The sequence below is a fragment of the Ricinus communis genome, chromosome 2 (genome assembly GCF_019578655.1).
Source record: "Ricinus communis isolate WT05 ecotype wild-type chromosome 2, ASM1957865v1, whole genome shotgun sequence".
NCBI classification, from domain to species: Eukaryota; Viridiplantae; Streptophyta; class Magnoliopsida; order Malpighiales; family Euphorbiaceae; genus Ricinus; species Ricinus communis.
The window spans coordinates 12,235,977-12,253,642 of record NC_063257.1 but is presented as its reverse complement, the minus strand read 5'-3'; the positions used below and the strand labels follow the sequence as shown (position 1 = coordinate 12,253,642).

The 17,666-nt window shown below is 33.2% G+C and overlaps 2 protein-coding genes across 4 annotated transcripts; both read right to left on the bottom strand.

Annotated features, from left to right (window-relative positions):
• Positions 1–4,463: 4,463 nt before the first annotated feature.
• On the bottom strand, positions 4,464–11,079 carry LOC8265005 (probable serine/threonine-protein kinase At1g09600). Its single transcript, XM_015724697.3, has 7 exons — positions 9,249–11,079; positions 8,443–8,727; positions 7,803–8,120; positions 7,271–7,498; positions 6,658–6,758; positions 5,662–6,046; positions 4,464–5,293 (listed from the first exon to the last, which is right to left on the bottom strand). Exons 1-7 carry the CDS (start codon positions 9,714–9,716, stop codon positions 5,132–5,134), a joined length of 1,947 nt encoding a protein of 648 aa, XP_015580183.2. The 5' UTR covers positions 9,717–11,079; the 3' UTR covers positions 4,464–5,131.
• Positions 11,080–11,632: 553 nt separating this feature from the next.
• LOC8265004 (UPF0301 protein Cag_1601) lies at positions 11,633–17,666 on the bottom strand. 3 transcript variants are annotated; one of them, XM_048370988.1, is made up of 4 exons: positions 17,322–17,460; positions 14,347–15,612; positions 13,261–13,412; positions 11,633–12,546 (listed from the first exon to the last, which is right to left on the bottom strand). In XM_048370988.1, exons 2-4 carry the CDS (start codon positions 14,402–14,404, stop codon positions 11,869–11,871), a joined length of 888 nt encoding a protein of 295 aa, XP_048226945.1. In that variant the 5' UTR covers positions 14,405–15,612; positions 17,322–17,460; the 3' UTR covers positions 11,633–11,868. The 3 variants fall into 3 exon arrangements, with proteins under 3 accessions (XP_048226945.1, XP_048226946.1, XP_002528048.1); XM_048370989.1 differs by having other exon boundaries at positions 14,347–14,606; positions 17,322–17,454; XM_002528002.4 differs by lacking the exon at positions 14,347–15,612 and having other exon boundaries at positions 17,322–17,666.

The window sequence follows — 17,666 nt, the reverse complement described above, 5'->3', positions numbered from 1 at the left end:
TGGATCATCAATCTATCTAATTAAATTTGAAGGTTAAAATTAAACTCGGTGTATTTAATTAAAATATTTATAAATTCTTTTTATTATCCAGTAAGGATATCTAGAATTTAATATTCTATTATTTTTCTTGCGAGACATTCATCTAAACAATTTCCTTTAGGAAGAGATGGTCTTTTTAAAGATGCACTCATTTACATTAGCCTGCATTCATAAATATATTTATAGCCAATTCTCTTCTTCACCAATTCAATTATTCTCTTAAATATTTATTAGGAGTGATAAAAAAAGAACTGAATTGACTTGAAAATCAATCGCAACCAAAGTAAGAAAATGGTTGAACTTGTCTTAATTTTTATATTTATTTTCAAAAAATTTAATTTATAGACTAGTTTTTAATTTTTAATTTAAAAAAACTAACAGTCCACCGAACTTACTGATTATATTTTTAATATTAAATTTTATTATTTATATAAATTTATTAGATAAATATAATTTTTATATGATCTTTTCAAGATACCTTTAAAATATTTACATTAATATATTTACTGTTCAAAAATAGAAAATTTTATAAACAATTTTTTAAAATTTATTGGTTAACTAAAACAAATCGGAGAACCAAATTTAATTTTTATTTTTTTATCTTTTTTGGTTAGACCGTGATTGAAAAACCAATTTTTCATTAATTGAATTAATGGTTAACTATATATTTTATTTGATTTTTGGTTCAGAAAAATAAAAAAAAATAATAAAAAATAAACTGAACGGTCTATTTCTTTTAGCATAGTCCAGTAAACCGAACAGTGTAGTATTTATAAACTTTCTTTTAAGTATACTACATTTTAAAGAGTTCATGAATTTTTAATAATTTTTGTAAAGTTTATAAATTTATTAATTAATTTTACGGACTTTATTTTAAAATTAAAATTTTCATAGACATTAATAGATTCTTAGTAATTTTAATTAATTTTTACAAACTATTATTTATCTACTAGTAAATCATCTCCTTTAAAAAAATAAACATTATACTCATACCTTTTTTTTTTCTTTTGCTTTTATTTTTACTTCAACAATAATACATATAATGAGTCTGCAATTCCATATGGATTTCATTGTTGTATTAAATCCGAATTCATTTAAGGTCTTAACTCATAATAATAAATACTATGTTTTTAAAAATAGTTTTTTCTTTTAAATAGTCATAGCACAATTTGTCTCTAAAACTATCAAGTTTATGTCATACCCTTTATATTTCATATATTATATGTTTGACAAAATACCCAAACCAACACCAATCATCTCTTGCCAATAAGAACTAATTATTTAAATGGTCTTCCTAATAATACCTAAAAGCTCTCTGGTGGTGTTGTTTGGTCAAAGCAATCACTGAAAAACACATGACTGAATTAAGCAAAAAAAGAGAATCCTTCCAAAGACATGTACGACCATTGTTCATGCATGGGTGGAATCAGATGTTGTGGAAAGAATTGCATGGAATTCTAACTTTTGGGGGAATTCTTACTTTGAGGAAAGGAAAAGAAAATGACAATATAAAATGTTTAAGAGGATATAGAAATTAATTGGTGTATATCATTTTAGGAAAATTTTCATTGAAAAGCCTAATCAGACAGCCAATCACAAAGAATATATAGGCCAGCCTATACATAATTTGACCACAAGGCTTTTTGATTGGTCAAAATTCTAATCATCAAGAATCAATTCATACCCCTCTAATCTCTTTGCTTTTGACCCAATTGCTTCATTCTAGGAAAAAGAAAGATGTGTTCTTTGGTTGGTGTCAATGTTGGAAGTTTGTGTGTTCTTCCTGGAACTCAATTCCTCTTCTTTATTGAGTTTTTTAATGTAAGTACATGCTTCAATAATTGTCATTCGACTAGTTGTATTTCAGTTTTTTTGCTGTATCCATTTAATATTTTGATTTTATTTTATTGTAAAATTAATTAGTAATTGCTAATTATATATATATAAATTAAAATTTATTATTTAAAATTACATACTACTTTAAAGTTTATTAGAAAATCAAGCTGAACTGAAACCATATTAGGTCTGAGCTCGATTCAGTCACAAATTCAAAATTTAAAATTTCACTTAATTTTACTGAGTTTTATATTTTTAAGTTCGAATTTTGACTTTATAGCTAAAGAAATTCATTCATAATGTTAAATTATTATATTCAATTGAGTTTGAATAAGCTCAATTGAGTTCAAATTATAAATATATTTTTATAATAAGTTAAATAGTTAAAATCGTAAGCTTCTCAAACAAAATATTAAAGAGCTCGGATTTGCGAGACAAACAATTCTAGTAGTTCAAGCTCGAGTTCCACTTAAGTAAAATCGAGTCAATCTCAATAATTTTTGGCAACAGAAAACACTTCATTTCTTGAATTCCCCAACATATAGTATCTTCATTAAGGGTGTATATAAATCGAGTTGAATAGAATTTTGAAGCGAGTTCGAGCTCGAGCCGAGTTTTGAAAAGCCCAAACTCGAGCTTAAGCTTGAGCCAAATTAACAAGCTCAAGCTTATTTGAGTCGATTTCGAGCCTAATCGAGCTTGAGTAATAAATTTAATTTTTAAATAAATATTTTACATATAATTATTTAAAATTCATTAAATAATTTTATAATTTTCAATATGCACAGAATTATTAACATTTATATTAAACTACATATCTTTAATCATCTACATATCTTTTAATCATCTATCACATATATATAAATTCATGTTAAAATTACCACGTTTTATTAATTATTATATATTATAACAGGATCAAATTAACATATACGTATATATTTAGTCTAGTGGATAAAACTTATACATATCCTATAAGGTTGCAAGATCAAATTCTACTCTCTACACAATAATTGATTCTTTTGTTTCAATTAAGCTTAAGCCCAATAGACAATAGTTTTTTTTTTTATTTTTTGTTTTAATTAAGTCTAAGCTCGACATACAATAGTTGATTTTTTTTCTTTCAATTAAGCCTAAGCTCAATACACAGTAATTGATTTTTTTTTATTTCAATTAAATCTAAGCTCGATTAGGCTCGCGAGCCAACTCGAGTGGGATTTACGGAATTCGAGCTCGGCTCATCAAGCTACTCAAGTAGCTCGAGCTTAAGCTCGATCAATATCGAATCAATTTCAAGTATTTTTTTAGCTGATTTTAAGTAGCTCACAAGCTGGCTCTAGTCAGTTACACCCCCCCCAATCCTCTTCGTCATTGAATATAAAATCCTGTGTCCCGAGCCTCAAGAGTGGCTACATCTTCTGGACCAGGAAGATCCGAGCCTTGATTCCTCCAAAAACCTTACCTTGGCGGGTAGGACCAACAGTATAAATATAAAGCTTTATTTTTATCATTAATTGATGTGTATTCACCTAGCCTGGTTGTTTCACGAATACTATATTTTGTGTTTATTTAGCTTAATTTCTTCAAAAGGTTAAAGTGCCAACTTGCCCCCTAAACTTGGAGTAAATGGATAATTAATTTATATTTTAATTTTCTGATCAATTTATCTAACAATCGATCAAAGTGGTCAATTTAATATATTCAAAAGATTTAATCAATACAAAAAAACTCAATTTGGTCATTAAATTTCATATTAAATGCCAAGTTTTATAAAAATAATTTTTTATTAGAGTAGGATAAAATTACTTAATTTTAACGTAATTTATTTTTATTATCTAATAAAATAATTAATTAAATTAATTAAATAATTAAATTAAATAATATTACGAAATTCTTATGAGATTATGCTTTTATTTAATTTAATATTATCAAAAATAATTTGAAATATTTTTTTAATTTTTTTAATTTTATATAATTTGTATAAATATTATACATTATCAAAATTGATAGTTATTAATCAAAAATCTTATTAAAAAATTTTAAGTATTTAAAATAAAAAATAGAATCATACATAAAATTTATGACTTATTTAAAAAAAATGTTAAATAATACTGTGATAAATTTTAACTTCAACAAGAATTTAAATATTTTAAATCAACAAGAATTTAGAGAGATGCAAATGTTGGTTGAAATAAATATTATTTAATTTAAAACTTTAAATTAGAAATGTTATCTAATTATTTTTTACTAAATAATATGAGAAGATTATGTTAAAATTAAATAATTTTACTTTTTAATTTAACAAAGTTTATTTTTATACAATTTGACAATTAGTATGAAGTACAAGAACAAAATTGAGTTTTTTATATTAAATAAATCCTTTAATTAGGTTGAATTGACCATTTTTATCAAATTGGGTAAATTAGCCGGACAATTAAAATCTGAGCTAATTGGCCATTGCTTCCAAGTTCAAACGGAAAATTTGGCATTTTAGCTTCCTTCAGAATATAATAATTTAGAGTTTTATAAATTTAATCTCAAATTCACAATCATAGTCATTGCAAACTGTGATCAAATTAAGACAATCAAACTTACCAAACTCTTCATTGCAAGCCCATTACAGGCCTGTGTGCCTGTGCCTCACAGACTGCATGTATTTAATCCAGAATTAGTAATCTAATGATCCAAAGATCAATATCATCTTGATAATCCATTGACGATTCCTACTAATATGTGATCTCATTAGTTCCCACATCTTTACTAAGTTAGGATGCTTCAAACTATACTCATTGACTCGAACCAGAATATGCACATTGAGAATCAGTTGTTCCCATCTTTGAAATACACCGACTGACAAGAAAAAGAAGCAATTTTACACTTTACAATGTATGATATGCAGTAGCCACTACCCGACAGGCCCTATCCACTGTACAGAGCAAATTCCCCACCATTCAGGTGTCCTAACAAAAAGAAATTCCCCACTCCGTTTTCTATTCTCAGAGAAAAGAAGAAAAGAAGTTCACTGCAAAAGAATTTCTCACATTCTGAACTCGAGTACAATCAGCTATATCTTAGTCATAGCCAGCAATGCATGTTATGTCTCCCTCGTAACGGTCGCAAGTAGGATTAAGCTTTCTGTACTGCTGATCTGCAATTGGTTCTGCAGGTGAGGAAATGTGACACCACAAGGATCATTCCTTGCAAGGTGGCAGAGTCTGAACATTTGACAATTACCCACTCCATGATAATGCAGCTGACTCTAACCATCAAGGTTACTTTTGGTGCCTGACTTCTCAAGTCGTGCTTTGCGGACAGCATGTTGGATTTGTCTCTCATGTTCTTTGAGTATTTCCTCAATGTTTCCCCCTGGAGGCAGCAATGGTCCTGAGTAGTTGATCCTGTTTTTCCTGCGAACATACCCCTGAAAAAAATACACAGAAACACCATTTTATTTCATTCAGCAGCTAGGATTACGGTAGCAGAAAAAGGTCATGCAGAAACAAAAAGAAAATTAAAAGGGAACTCAAATAGAAAAAGAAAAAAAACTGAAAGAAGGGAAATTATTCCAGGTCCTACTTGACATATGCTATAGGAAGTAGGAAGTTATTAGCATGAAAAGTAGTTGATCGGTTTCCATTTTCTGTATTGAAATATGATAAGAAGAGCCTCCAATATACAAGGTTGTTATTAGCATAGCAGATGGATTCACGTTTCTTGTTTGCATTTAACCTTGTAGAAGCAAAATAACAGAAAATGGAAAATGGAAAGAACAACTGATAAATTCTTTACCAAGTTGTTATCTTTGGCATGCACTCTTTCATCCTTCTTGATAGAGGAGATAGAGACGTCTATGGCAGCCTGAGGTTTGTGAGATTTCTCTGTCCTTGATTCCATATTATTATGTCTTGAAGAGCCTACATTCTTATTTATTGAAGATTGTACTGCACAAGGGTGAATCATGGAACTACACTGAGAGATAACAAGATGTTTAGCTCCTCTGGGAGGTTCAATTCGGAAACCAGAACCACCATCCTCCTGGATATCATATTTATAACTTGTGCTTGTGGTTTTTGTCTGTCCCTGAGGAATGAATTCTGGTGACTCTGCCTTAAGGTCTCTTGAACCTCTTCTAACAGATTCAGCTCCACGTACTTTTCCTGCCTCTTCTCTTTTCCTGAAATTAAAATGAATAATGCATGCTTAAGAATGTGCAAAGGAACTTATAGACTCTTCATAGTTCTGATGAAAGGGAAGAATGAATATTTATCCTCGAGGCTTGGAAATAAGAGTTATCTTTGGCTATCCCAGAAACAAAGAGGCAAGAGCAATAAACATTATTATATCCAAGTTCCTAAAACATTCCTATATGGAGTCCAACAAAAGGAGATTTAAATGTGTTCTTTTCCTACTTGCATACTCACACAGTGAAACACATAAACATAGACCAGCTGTTTACAAGTTTATTCATTGCAGAGAATGAGGATGTCAATTAAGTAAATCAAATGATATACTGAGCGCACACAAAAAATTGGTGCCACACTTTGATCATTATCAACTTCTGTATGGCATCTTTATCTGGAAATACCAGCGAATGCCAATGCAACAATTTGCTGATTTAAGCCCAGAATGTCTTCAGCATGAGTATATATAGACTAGCACATGAAAGAGTAGTTTAAACTTTATATAGCCATTGTGTTTGTACGAGTGAATTGCAATAAACTATGTGCACAATTTCAATGAAGGTCAGAGATTTTGCATTCAAAATGAAGTCCTCTGTAGCAATACCTTCTTGCTTCTTCTTCTCGAACCTTTGCATCAAGCTCCTTAGATGGAGGATATTTTGGTAGACATGATGGATCGCAAGGGAAGGGCTCTCTATTGAAGAACTGTAAAGGAAATCAATATCAGATGTTTAATTTCGAATTCTTGTTATTCTATTAATAAGCAACAAGAGTCATATTATTAATAGGGAAGGTGTATAATGTTTACCGATTCATATTGCATCATTTTGTTATGGAAGTGATGATGCAATATCATTCTGTATAATGTATAAGTAGAATTTTAAATGATGCAATATCTGAGAGACTAGCAGTTTCAAAAATTTATGGAAGTCAAGATGTGAGTTGAAAAATCCAAAACTGATCCAGCAAAACAAACTAAAGATATTTTGCCATCTAGGAGGATTTTTGAGATGTTAGATATCTAATTTTACGAGGGGAAAAAGTGAAGAATTCAACTAATGATATGCAATTCCTTTTGGGGGGTAGCAAGCTATATTAATGACATGGGCACCAGAAGATTCAAGTTCATGACTCCTTAAAGCAGCTGGTGTCAAGCAATATATAAAAGGAATCTGGTCTGAGTTTTTTTTCAAAAAAAGAAGTCCTTAAGAGTTTACCTCGCTGCTCAGAGCTGAAGTTGCTGATCCCCGAGCTTCTGGTTCCATTGAGAGTAGCTTATCAACAAGGGACAAAGCTGAAGGAGGGATGTTTTTGAATGTTTCCGCAACACAACGTTTGTAAGACAGTTGAGGTTTGAAACTTGTTGCATGGGGCAGTTTTGTTTTTTGCCAATAGTCTTCAGAGGGTGAACCACAAAGCTTAAAAATCTTATGCATTTGCTCTACCTGGAACAGTTTAGCAAGTTAAAAGATGATGAGTTATCATCAACAAATGTACCGCTAATAGATGTGTGTAGCTCATCTAATTAATGCACAGAAAATCATGCAAGAAATTCACAATTTATATGAATTGCCATGTTTTTATAACACTCTTTAGTTAGCCAAAAGCTATAGATAATCCCATGCATTCTGTTAGCGCATGCCAAGATATAAAGAAGATGTAATAAGATTCCAAAGCATAGAGAAGGACTTGTATTGAAAAGTGAACCGTAAGGTCAAGTCAACAAGTCATGGAAGTCAATAACGCTACCTCTGTTCTTCCTGGCATAATAGGCTTCCCTGCAAATAATTCAGCAAGAATGCAACCAACACTCCACATATCTATAGCAACTCCATATTCTGTAGCTCCAAGTAAGAGCTCAGGTGCCCTATACCAGAGAGTTACAACACGGCTTGTTAATGCTTGATTTTGATCAGGCTGGTAAAGTGTTGCTAGGCCAAAGTCTCCAATCTTGAGTACTCCTTTATCATCAATAAGTAGATTTGAACCTTTGATGTCTCGGTGTAATACACCCCGACTATGGCAGTGTTCAAGCCCATGAAGAAGTTGTTGCATGTAACATTTAATCTGCAAGCACATGAAAATGTTATACATGTAAGACTACATGGGATCAGAAAAATGACAGTTGCATGATAAAGCATATTGAAGAGAAGATATTTTAAGGTTTGCAGCTGACTAGAGCTTTATAAAAATAAGAATTATAGATCATAAAATGCTAAGAGTAAGATGTTCAAGCTGGTAAAGTTTCTCACTGTTCTTGGGCATATGAGATGAGCACATTTACTCACTTCTTTAAAAATTTAAATAAAAAGACAAAAAACTAGTTGATAAAATACAATCAGAACTGTCATCCAAAATCCTGAGAATCACATACTTCAAAGAAATATACCTGAGATTCGCTAAATTTAATGCCAGGTTTTGCTGCAAGCCCAGCAAGGTCATGCTCCATATACTGGAAGACAAGGTACAAGCTCCCAGACATCCTCGAAGTGACTATACCTTCAAGCTTCATAACATTTGGATGGTCAAGTTTACGCAAAATGTGGATTTCTCTAGCCATAAATCGGACGCTTTCCGGATCCATATTCATAAAGCGAACCTTCTTCATTGCAACAATTTTCCCAGTGTCAAGCTCACGAGCCTTATACACACTGCTATAAGTTCCTTGTCCAATCTGCATTACATGGCCTCAAAATCATGAGGACCCACTGCTAGCTAGTCTATTTGCATGTCATTAACAAATGCCTACTAATTAACCCATGGAATATTTATTAAAACTTCATTCAATATTATCATTATGAATTGTTGCTCTCCAGACTTGTTTCATTCACAAAATTGAAAATTCTTATGTCTTATTCTTTAAAATAGAAATAAGAGCCTGATCCTTCCATGGTATTTAATTGCTATCTAATTAAGCTTGCTCTGTTGATCAAAAAAATTAAGCTTACTCATATGCAACTAATACCAACATAGACTACATAGTGCTGTTCATAATGATGCGTATGCAGACTTGTCATAGAGCACAAATTATCATCAGTATGGCATACGAAATACACAGATTACAACATATATTATTCTTTACTGTATATGAGACATATGTATAAGCAAGGACAGAAAATTTCACAACAGAATATGATAGGGTCACTTTTAACTTCAAGCAAATCAAAAGTGGAAATATCTTCCCTGAGCACTAACCTTTTCTAGTTTCTCATATGAATCTGCTCGCAGAGGCACCGAACCTTTGATGGCTTCACCAGCAGCTGAGGTTAACCATTGTGGCCATCCTGCAATGATAAGCTCATTTTCAGCAGCAAGAGGCAGGGCAGTTAGCCTAAACCCATGATGCTGCTGACTTCCACTAGACCCCAAATCCATTGTTGCCCGTCTCTGATGATGACGGCCTCTGGAAGATGCATCAACAAAGTGAGCATTCTTTTCTCCACCATCCAATGGAACAATAGCAGCCCCTGCATTTGCCTTTGAAACATTACGTCCAGAACCATCTTTCCTCCCGTGATCTACTACAAAATCATCCCCTTTCTTGGAGTGAACTGGAGCAACCAATTGTACCGATGATTTGTCAAATTCATTCTCTTTCTGTCTCTCATTTTCATTATCATGTACTTCTTCATCTGCAGCTCCTTTGGAGCAGATGCAGCCCATAATCTCACCCCAAAATCCGTGTTGCCAAACAAGAATACCTCAATACATTTCAACACCAATATCATCAACCAAAAGGGTTTCCCCACATTTATGCTGGGAACCCAATTGTATCATCTCCTAAATCATTGGAGCATTATCACAACTATCTTTCAAAATGATTTCCTGAAACCAAGATGTTCTCTTCTTAAATAGATATGGACCTTGTTAGGAAATGAAACCCAGCTAGCAAAACAGAACCTCAATCTTGAAAATCAAGAAGGGAAAGAAATCAATCAAGACACAAGAATTGAATTCAATTCAAGAACAATGGCACCAGAAAGGAAAGTGAATGTAAAAAAATAATAATAATAATTATATGGTAATAGTGTTAGCAATCAAGACAAAGACAAGAAAATCAAAACCCAGACCAGAATCCAAGCATTGAACATAAAGATTATATTTTAATTTTTTCTTTTCTTTTTATTTTTTTTTTTTTCAAGAAAGAATTTTACAAATAATAATAACAGAAAAATTTTAAAAAAAATTAAAAAATAAAATAATATCCAATATCTTATGCAGGAATTCTGGCCGGCCTTTCTGGGTTACAGGTGTGTCTTTTATGATTTCCAAATAAATTTTTTAAGAAAAAAGAAAATCAAATATTATTTTGTTGCATAGTTAAAGAAGACACTACAAATTTGCAAGAAACAGAGGGTTGGTAACAATGGAAAATCTAAAAATAGACATAAATAAATAATGAATTGATAATATCATTAAAACAAACAAAAAAACCCCTTAAGTCCTAAAAATGCGAGAGACCTAAGATTTTTAAAGATTTGACAACCTGTAGTTTCAGTTTTCATATTTGCAAAAAAAAAAAAAAAAAAAACTCATTTCGTTTCATGATTTATATAAAATGTCTTTCTGTCTTGGTTTCTTTTGTCTCAGTGAAAACTGTAACTATTAACTAACTATTGTCATCTCTCTGTCTGCCACTGATGCTTCCTTTTAAGGGTTCTTTTTCCCCTTTTTTTGGGGGGGATGAGGGATGATTACGTAGTTATGAAATCTTCGAAATGCCGGTGGAGAGAAAGAAAGAGACAGCAACATTTTAAAAATTTGCAGACGTGAAGAGCACTAAGGGGTGGGGGGGTGGTGGTGGTGCTGCTGTATGGTGGGTCCTTAGTCTTAGCTTTACCGACTGCCACGTGTTTGTTTGTCAACTTCATTACATATTGCTCAACCCTATGTTTATTATTTTTGATTCAAATTTATAATTACTAATATCCTTTCCTGTTCAGTTAAAAAGTACACGTCTCCATTCTTATTAGTTTAAATCTTACATATTTGATTTAGAGTAATTCTATTTTAGACCGGCGAGTGAAAGTCATACTCTTTTTAATAAATAAGAATAATAATAAATTTTAAAATTAATTTTATAATTTTAATAATAATTACTATTATTTATTCTTACTAAAATCATTCTCAACTCAAAGATTAATGTTCTGATCGCTATTACTATTGTAAGATTTTTTTAATATTAATATTAGACAAAAACAGTAAAAATACCAAAAATAGAAATATTTGTTATTTTATTATTTTTATTTAAAACATCAATATATATTTTAATTAAGTAATTTAATTTAATATAATAAATTAATATTTTTATTTTTATTGTAACCATTCTTTTTCTATAGAATATGTATTCTCACAGTTCATCCTCAAAACAGAACAAAAACCATCAAAACCATAAATCTAAATAACAGTTAGAAACAAAGATCTGCAGACTTATGAAAGCATCAAGTGCCCAATAATAGTAAAAGAAATTACTATTAAAAGAAGAGAGAGACAGAGAGAGAGAGAGAGAGAGAGAGATGCCTGCTTCTTCCTGTGTGCCTCTGTTGCTCATTTCAGGAGAGAAAAATTTACAATGTAAATTGCAAAGAGGAGATATAATTTACTTAAGATAAGGCGTAGTACTAAATACATGAACCATTACTACTATCAGAGAAAATGAGACGATAAAGAAGAAAAAAATAATAAAGGATGTTCTGAACAATAAGAGAGTGAGTGTTTCTGTACATTCGGCTTCCATGAATGCCTAGGCTGCATAGTGTTTTTTGCTGCCAGTTTTACTTCCTTAATTCTATAGACACTCATTTTTCAATCTTACCTACATGTCTTGCTTCGGCTTTCGGCTCAGTTCTGAGTAATGACCACCCATTAGCTGCAAAATCTCCTCCCACAGACTCTCCGATGATGAATCTGACGAATTCCCGCAAATCAAGTTTGAACTACACGAGGCTACATACCAATAGTCTGATTCAATCTCCTCCCTTAACTGATCTAGCTGCCACCCGGCGTAACCAACAAAGAATCTGAAATCCTGAGGCTTCAGGACTCCTTTCTTCACAAGTGCTGCTGCTTCATCCAAGCTATTTCTCGCACCAAAGCATAAGCCAGGGATCACTTCTTCAAAACCAGGAAGCTTTTCCTTCTCTCCTGTTTGTAACAAAAACATGCTTGCCTCAAGAGGCCCGCCAAAATGTAAAGAACAATCTGCAAAAGTGGTCGCAAGTTCTTTATTCGTGGGCTTCATGTGTTTGATCTTTTTGTTCAGCGGCCGGTTTATGACAACTCCAAATGGCCCCTCCTGCGGATGTCTAGTTCCTGATCTCAGAAGGAGAACAACTGTCCTCTCAAAGGTGCGCACTCCATCAAGTTTTTCTGTGGCAACAAGGACGCAGCCAGTCTCAGGTACTGAAATAGGATGGGCCCATTTCAGGCCAAGTGGTTTGGAATCTCGGGGCGTAATTACTTGGTTAGCAGCATCAATCTCTGCAATCTCTGCCTGTTAACACTGTAGAGTATAAGTATAAAGTACTTAAGAGTCCAAAGTTCTGAGCTATCACTACGTTACTTGTCATAATCTCAAGTCTAGTCAATCCCAAGGCTAACATTGAGGGTTAGCATTGGTGCAACAATGAGACATTGAAATCATATGCTTGAACCGCAAAACAAGAAACCATGTATGTAGGGGGTATGCAATGCACCTTGTGCACTTGGACACTCTTTCAGACCCTATTCTTAACCTCTCAAGTATGTCAAGGCAGATGTCAGGCTTTAAGAGACAAGACAGAAATCTAATGACAGCCAAAGAAGGGGGGATTTTTTAGCTGATCCAAACGTCACATAAAGACCTCCCACTACAGGTATCTTCAATTTTCATATCCAAAATGATTCGGGAATATGAAGTCAATCATTATGTTACATTCATAAGTGTTAAACTAATTTCTTTCTTCTTCCAACAGAGTTAGAAAATAAAGGTCTCTCAGGAACTTCCCAAATTTCACAATCCATTTTCCTTCAAATGCAAACCCCTCAGTTGCATCAACATGGTTGGCATCATATGGAAATAATCCTTAAGCCTACCTTCTGAAGATCTCTTCTAGCACAGAACACATATGGAGTTTAATATAGGGGACAACAAAAATTTACATGATTAGCCTACTCATAGCCAGAAAGACGATAGGTATATAACATCATCAGTAAAGAAAAAAATCACCTGCTCTTGGATAACCATTTTTGCTCTGAACTCTCGCCAGTCCAGATTCACACGATGAGACTTCTGGGAAGCACTGTCATTAGACTTTTTGCTATCAGAAGAATTACTTCCTTTAAGACCATCTCCTTCTGGATTAGGTCGATCACCATTTCCTGAATACAATCACAAACATATTTGAACTTTTGCTGACTTGCATCTTGTGCAAGATTTACCAGTGTGCTATCATTCAGTCGATGAGTTAAAATCTAAATTTTACTCTTGAATGTTCAAATTAAGAAAAATCAGTCTACAATCATTTGCAATCTCAAGCAAAAGAGCCTAGTCTGCCATTTCAATTTTCAAGCTTTTTTTCAAGTTGTCTCAAGGAATTACTAAAACTTCAGAAATCATACCGACAATATAGAGGAGTTACATTAGTAATTAACCATTTCCTTGCATCAGAAACACTGGTCAAAGTTGCAGGTTTAGATATATGGGGAGTCACTTAGACACATCAAGGTAACGACCAAGAACCAGGAAGTTAGATAGTCAAATTGCCACACAAGCAGGCCTTCTTGCTCATGGTGAAGGGTATGAGGACAGAAGAACTGGAAAAAGGAAATCCTAAATTCAAGCCACCATAATGCTCACCTCTTGTTAATAGCTTTTGACAATGATATCTTTGAAATTGGTGAAAGCATATTGTGGCTTTCATTGCATAAACATATAAATCCAGAGTTTAGAATCATACAGTAGCTACTTTTCAGTTGGCCTGTAAGTACTTGCTAAAACTATACCAACAAAAGAATGCCTCAGATCCGGAGGTAAATCTATTTTGTATCCAGGTACATAATGTTAAATCCCCAAAACAAACATGTGAAAGATTTTGAAGAAGTGCACAAAGTTTATCTTATTGATAAAAATAATTCTAAAAATGGTTATTCTTCCCTATATCAGAACAAGCAATGAAATAAAAGCATTTGATGGAATCTAGTGGACAAAGAATGCTGGAGTGCTGCTCTTCTGTGTAAACCTAGCCAAAAGGAAGGAAACGAACAAGAGAAACAAGAAAAGAAAGAAAGAGAAGAAGACAGGATTCTGCCTCACCCAAGGTACTTCCATGACAACATATTCCAATGCCCAAAGCTGTCCAGCACAAAAGCATCCTTTTAAAAGCAGATCAATTGCTAACTTACATTCTCCCAAAGATAACACCCAGCAGCCATAATAATTTCATCATTTTGAAGGTTGTCAGTGGTCAAGGACTTCTCCATAAAACCTCCCAAATTAAAGAACACCCCAGTAGTGTACAAAGCTTGAACAAGACTTATGTGGGGATTTACTCGTTCTTCTTCCTATGATTTTCCCTGACAAGAGGACAATGAAGGTTAACATCAAAAATTGCTTCAATTTCTTTCATTCTGCAGTCACCCAAGTAATCCTATTATACTTAGCAGCTCAATTTAATTCATCCTCTTTCTCCAAGGTTTCATAACTGGATGACTAATTAATTGCATATGATGAAAGTCGCCTGTATAATGGGCAATATGAGCTCCATTTTCATGGTGCTAAACTTTAATAAGATGAGAGTGCAAATACATTCCATGCTTTTAATCCAACTTGAGCTAAAGAAATTTATTCGATGATAACTACTAATCGCTTAATGTAAAGGGGCCTGTCTAGCCCATATGCACCTCATAAAATGGCATGCCTCACTTACATTCTTCCAAAGATCAATCCTGCCAGCCATGACAGTTTGGATTTCTGAAGGTTGCCAATGGCCAAGCACCTATCCTACGCAACTTACATCTTTTCTTTAAAAGAAAAAAAGACAGAAAAGTAGCAACCCTGATAGTAACCAACATGGCTTTCTAAGGGAAGTTTACTCGTTCCTTAATACTTATGCTGACAAGGGCACATTGATAACTCTGCAAATTCATGGCCACACTCTATCAACCACAAAAAGGAAAAGAGAAATGGAAAAGTCTCTAATTGACAATTACTAATTGTCAAACAACCAATACTCTAAGCCGCATGGAATACAATCACTCACTCGAGCATTTATATACATATGCCCACCAAAAGATATTCAGAAACAGGGATGTCCAGGAAACCCCACCACCACCAGCACCACCAATCTCCATGTCATAATAAGAGGGGTTCTATCTTGTCTATGAACTCTCCACTTTGGTTCTACATCCCATTGAGAAGGCTCTCTCCATCCATATGAGACCAGAATCTGAACAGCTCAATCTTTTGCACAATGGTGCAACCCTAAAATCTGTCCATAGCTGTTTACCAAGGAAGGCCTTATCAAATAATGCATAAGATTGTATATCCAACGCTCCACCATACATGTCCTTCTGCTGTAGACTGACAAGAACAACGCAGCAGTTGATTTTTAAATGAAATGTGTCGATATTGAACAATGCAAGTAACAGTAGCAACTTGTAAACATTCCTCCGTAATGATGAAGATGATTATATGAGGAGGAAGAAAACAATAATGATGGTGATAAGTCTAAACAGATAACCTAGTGCTCTTTTATTGTTCATGAGATGCAGCCAAAAAGCATATAGCTGCGAAATTAGAATACAGGAACACTGCTGAAACAGGCTTCAAATATGTATGAAAATTGCAAGTTAATGTCAAATTAATATACTATGCCAACAAGGTCAAGCACAGTTTAAGTGGGCAAAGATCAGGAATTGTGGGGAGATCATCAAATGAGGCTAAAGAGAGTTGTAAGAATGACTGGCACAGGATATGCAACTTGACCACATATGAAAAAACAATATTTCTACTTCTAACACGCAGGATATGCACCAAATAGAGATGACTGACACAGAAGAATTTATAAAATAGTTCCCCGTATTAACCTTGGCTGCATGAGTCTGTAATTATAATAAAGCTGCCACCAAATTCCTGATAATAAGTGGACTTGACGACATATGAGAAAACAATATTTCTACTTAGCCTGACATATGAAACATAGGTTTCTAATGGAAAGAAATTGCAAGATATGCACGAGATGCAAAAAATAGTGTAAGATAATCCTTATAACCAACCCAATTTATGATTAAATAATGAGCCTTGATAATGGTAATAGTCCCAAACCTCAATAAAGATACAGCGGAACCTCTTTTCAATAGAATGAACAATGAGAACCTTTGATTCTCACCTACATCTATATAAAAGAAAAGATCAACTACTTTTTCAAGTACAGTAAACATGAAAACAAGAAAACAGTAATTCAAATAAAAATACAAAGGGACTCCATTCTTGCAATCTACTATGGATTCAGAGTACAGTCATAGCTTTAAATTATTACTAGAACTAGACACGTCAAATGCCGCCTGTGTCCTCCATCAACTTAGCAAATCGCTACAAAAGAAATTGCTTCAAATTATTATTCAGCGTTCAATTCATCTAAATCACACAATTCCCAAAAAAAAAAAAAAATAAAGAACTTGCTTCTGCATCTCAACCCCATCTCGATAATCAGCAGATCTCTTCAAATATCATTTGTATCTTTTTATTCTGGTACCAACCCTTTGTGTGCTTCCAATGTTCTAGGACTAAAGCACTCGAAAATTGTTTTAAAATTTATGTAAAAAAATTATAGATATAATGTGTTTCTCTAATCATGGTACACAGTCCTTACAGGCAAAATGAAGGTAGAATTTTTAAACATCATCTTTTAAACCATTGTTTGTAAACGTAAGTGAATTCCCCAACTGACTATCAACGTTTACTTAGACATGATAAGCAGCACCAAAGCTACACCCTTTATCTCTCCTTAAAGGAGCACTATAGATAGAGTCGTAAAAGTTGTTTCAATAATAGTATGATGTATTTCTTATAAAAAGTCAATCAAAATGGGCTACTTTTCAGGCGCACTGTGTAGCATTCCAATGTAAAAGTCAAGAACTAGCTTCACATCACAAAATTTTTTTCCCAATCATTTCACTTTAAATCCTAATCAATTTCCCATCTAATTTCTCAATTGATCAAATTCTGGTTTCAATTACAAGAATCGAAATAAGCACCAAAATACAAGTAAACAATTCGACTTGCCTTACCGTTATTGTTATTATTCTTCTTAGCCATGGCTCTGATAACAAAGGAATGGTACCCATTAGAGGAAGAAGAAAGGTTGCGTCGCAAAAGGCTGATCTCAAGTAACCGAACTTTTCCGAAAATTGCGGAATTGAGTTGATCAGGAATCACCATCATCGAAGAATAATTCCTTACCCAATATGGGTTTTGACTCCAACTCTTCACTTGCGCTCCCCATGGATCCATTCCCTTGCAACAAACTGATTTTATTTGTGATGTCAAAAGTGGAAATTAATGACTTCTTCTTCTTTTACTACTGCCACTGCTTCTGCTTCAACGTTAGAAACGATGATAAAGAAAGGGTGAGA

Excerpts from the sequence above, each read along its gene's own strand:
- LOC8265005 (XM_015724697.3), bottom strand. The coding sequence starts at position 9,716 with ATGGGCTGCATCTGCTCCAAAGGAGCTGCAGATGAAGAAGTACATGAT. Across the intron at positions 8,121-8,442 it reads TTAAATTTAGCGAATCTCAG|ATTAAATGTTACATGCAACA; the intron begins GTATATTTCTTT and ends ATGTGCTTGCAG. Across the intron at positions 7,499-7,802 it reads TTATGCCAGGAAGAACAGAG|GTAGAGCAAATGCATAAGAT; the intron begins GTAGCGTTATTG and ends AAACTGTTCCAG.
- LOC8265004 (XM_002528002.4), bottom strand. The coding sequence starts at position 17,544 with ATGGATCCATGGGGAGCGCAAGTGAAGAGTTGGAGTCAAAACCCATAT. Across the intron at positions 13,413-17,321 it reads GAAGAATAATAACAATAACG|GAAATGGTGATCGACCTAAT; the intron begins GTAAGGCAAGTC and ends GATTGTATTCAG. Across the intron at positions 12,547-13,260 it reads AAATGGTTATCCAAGAGCAG|GCAGAGATTGCAGAGATTGA; the intron begins GTGATTTTTTTC and ends CAGTGTTAACAG.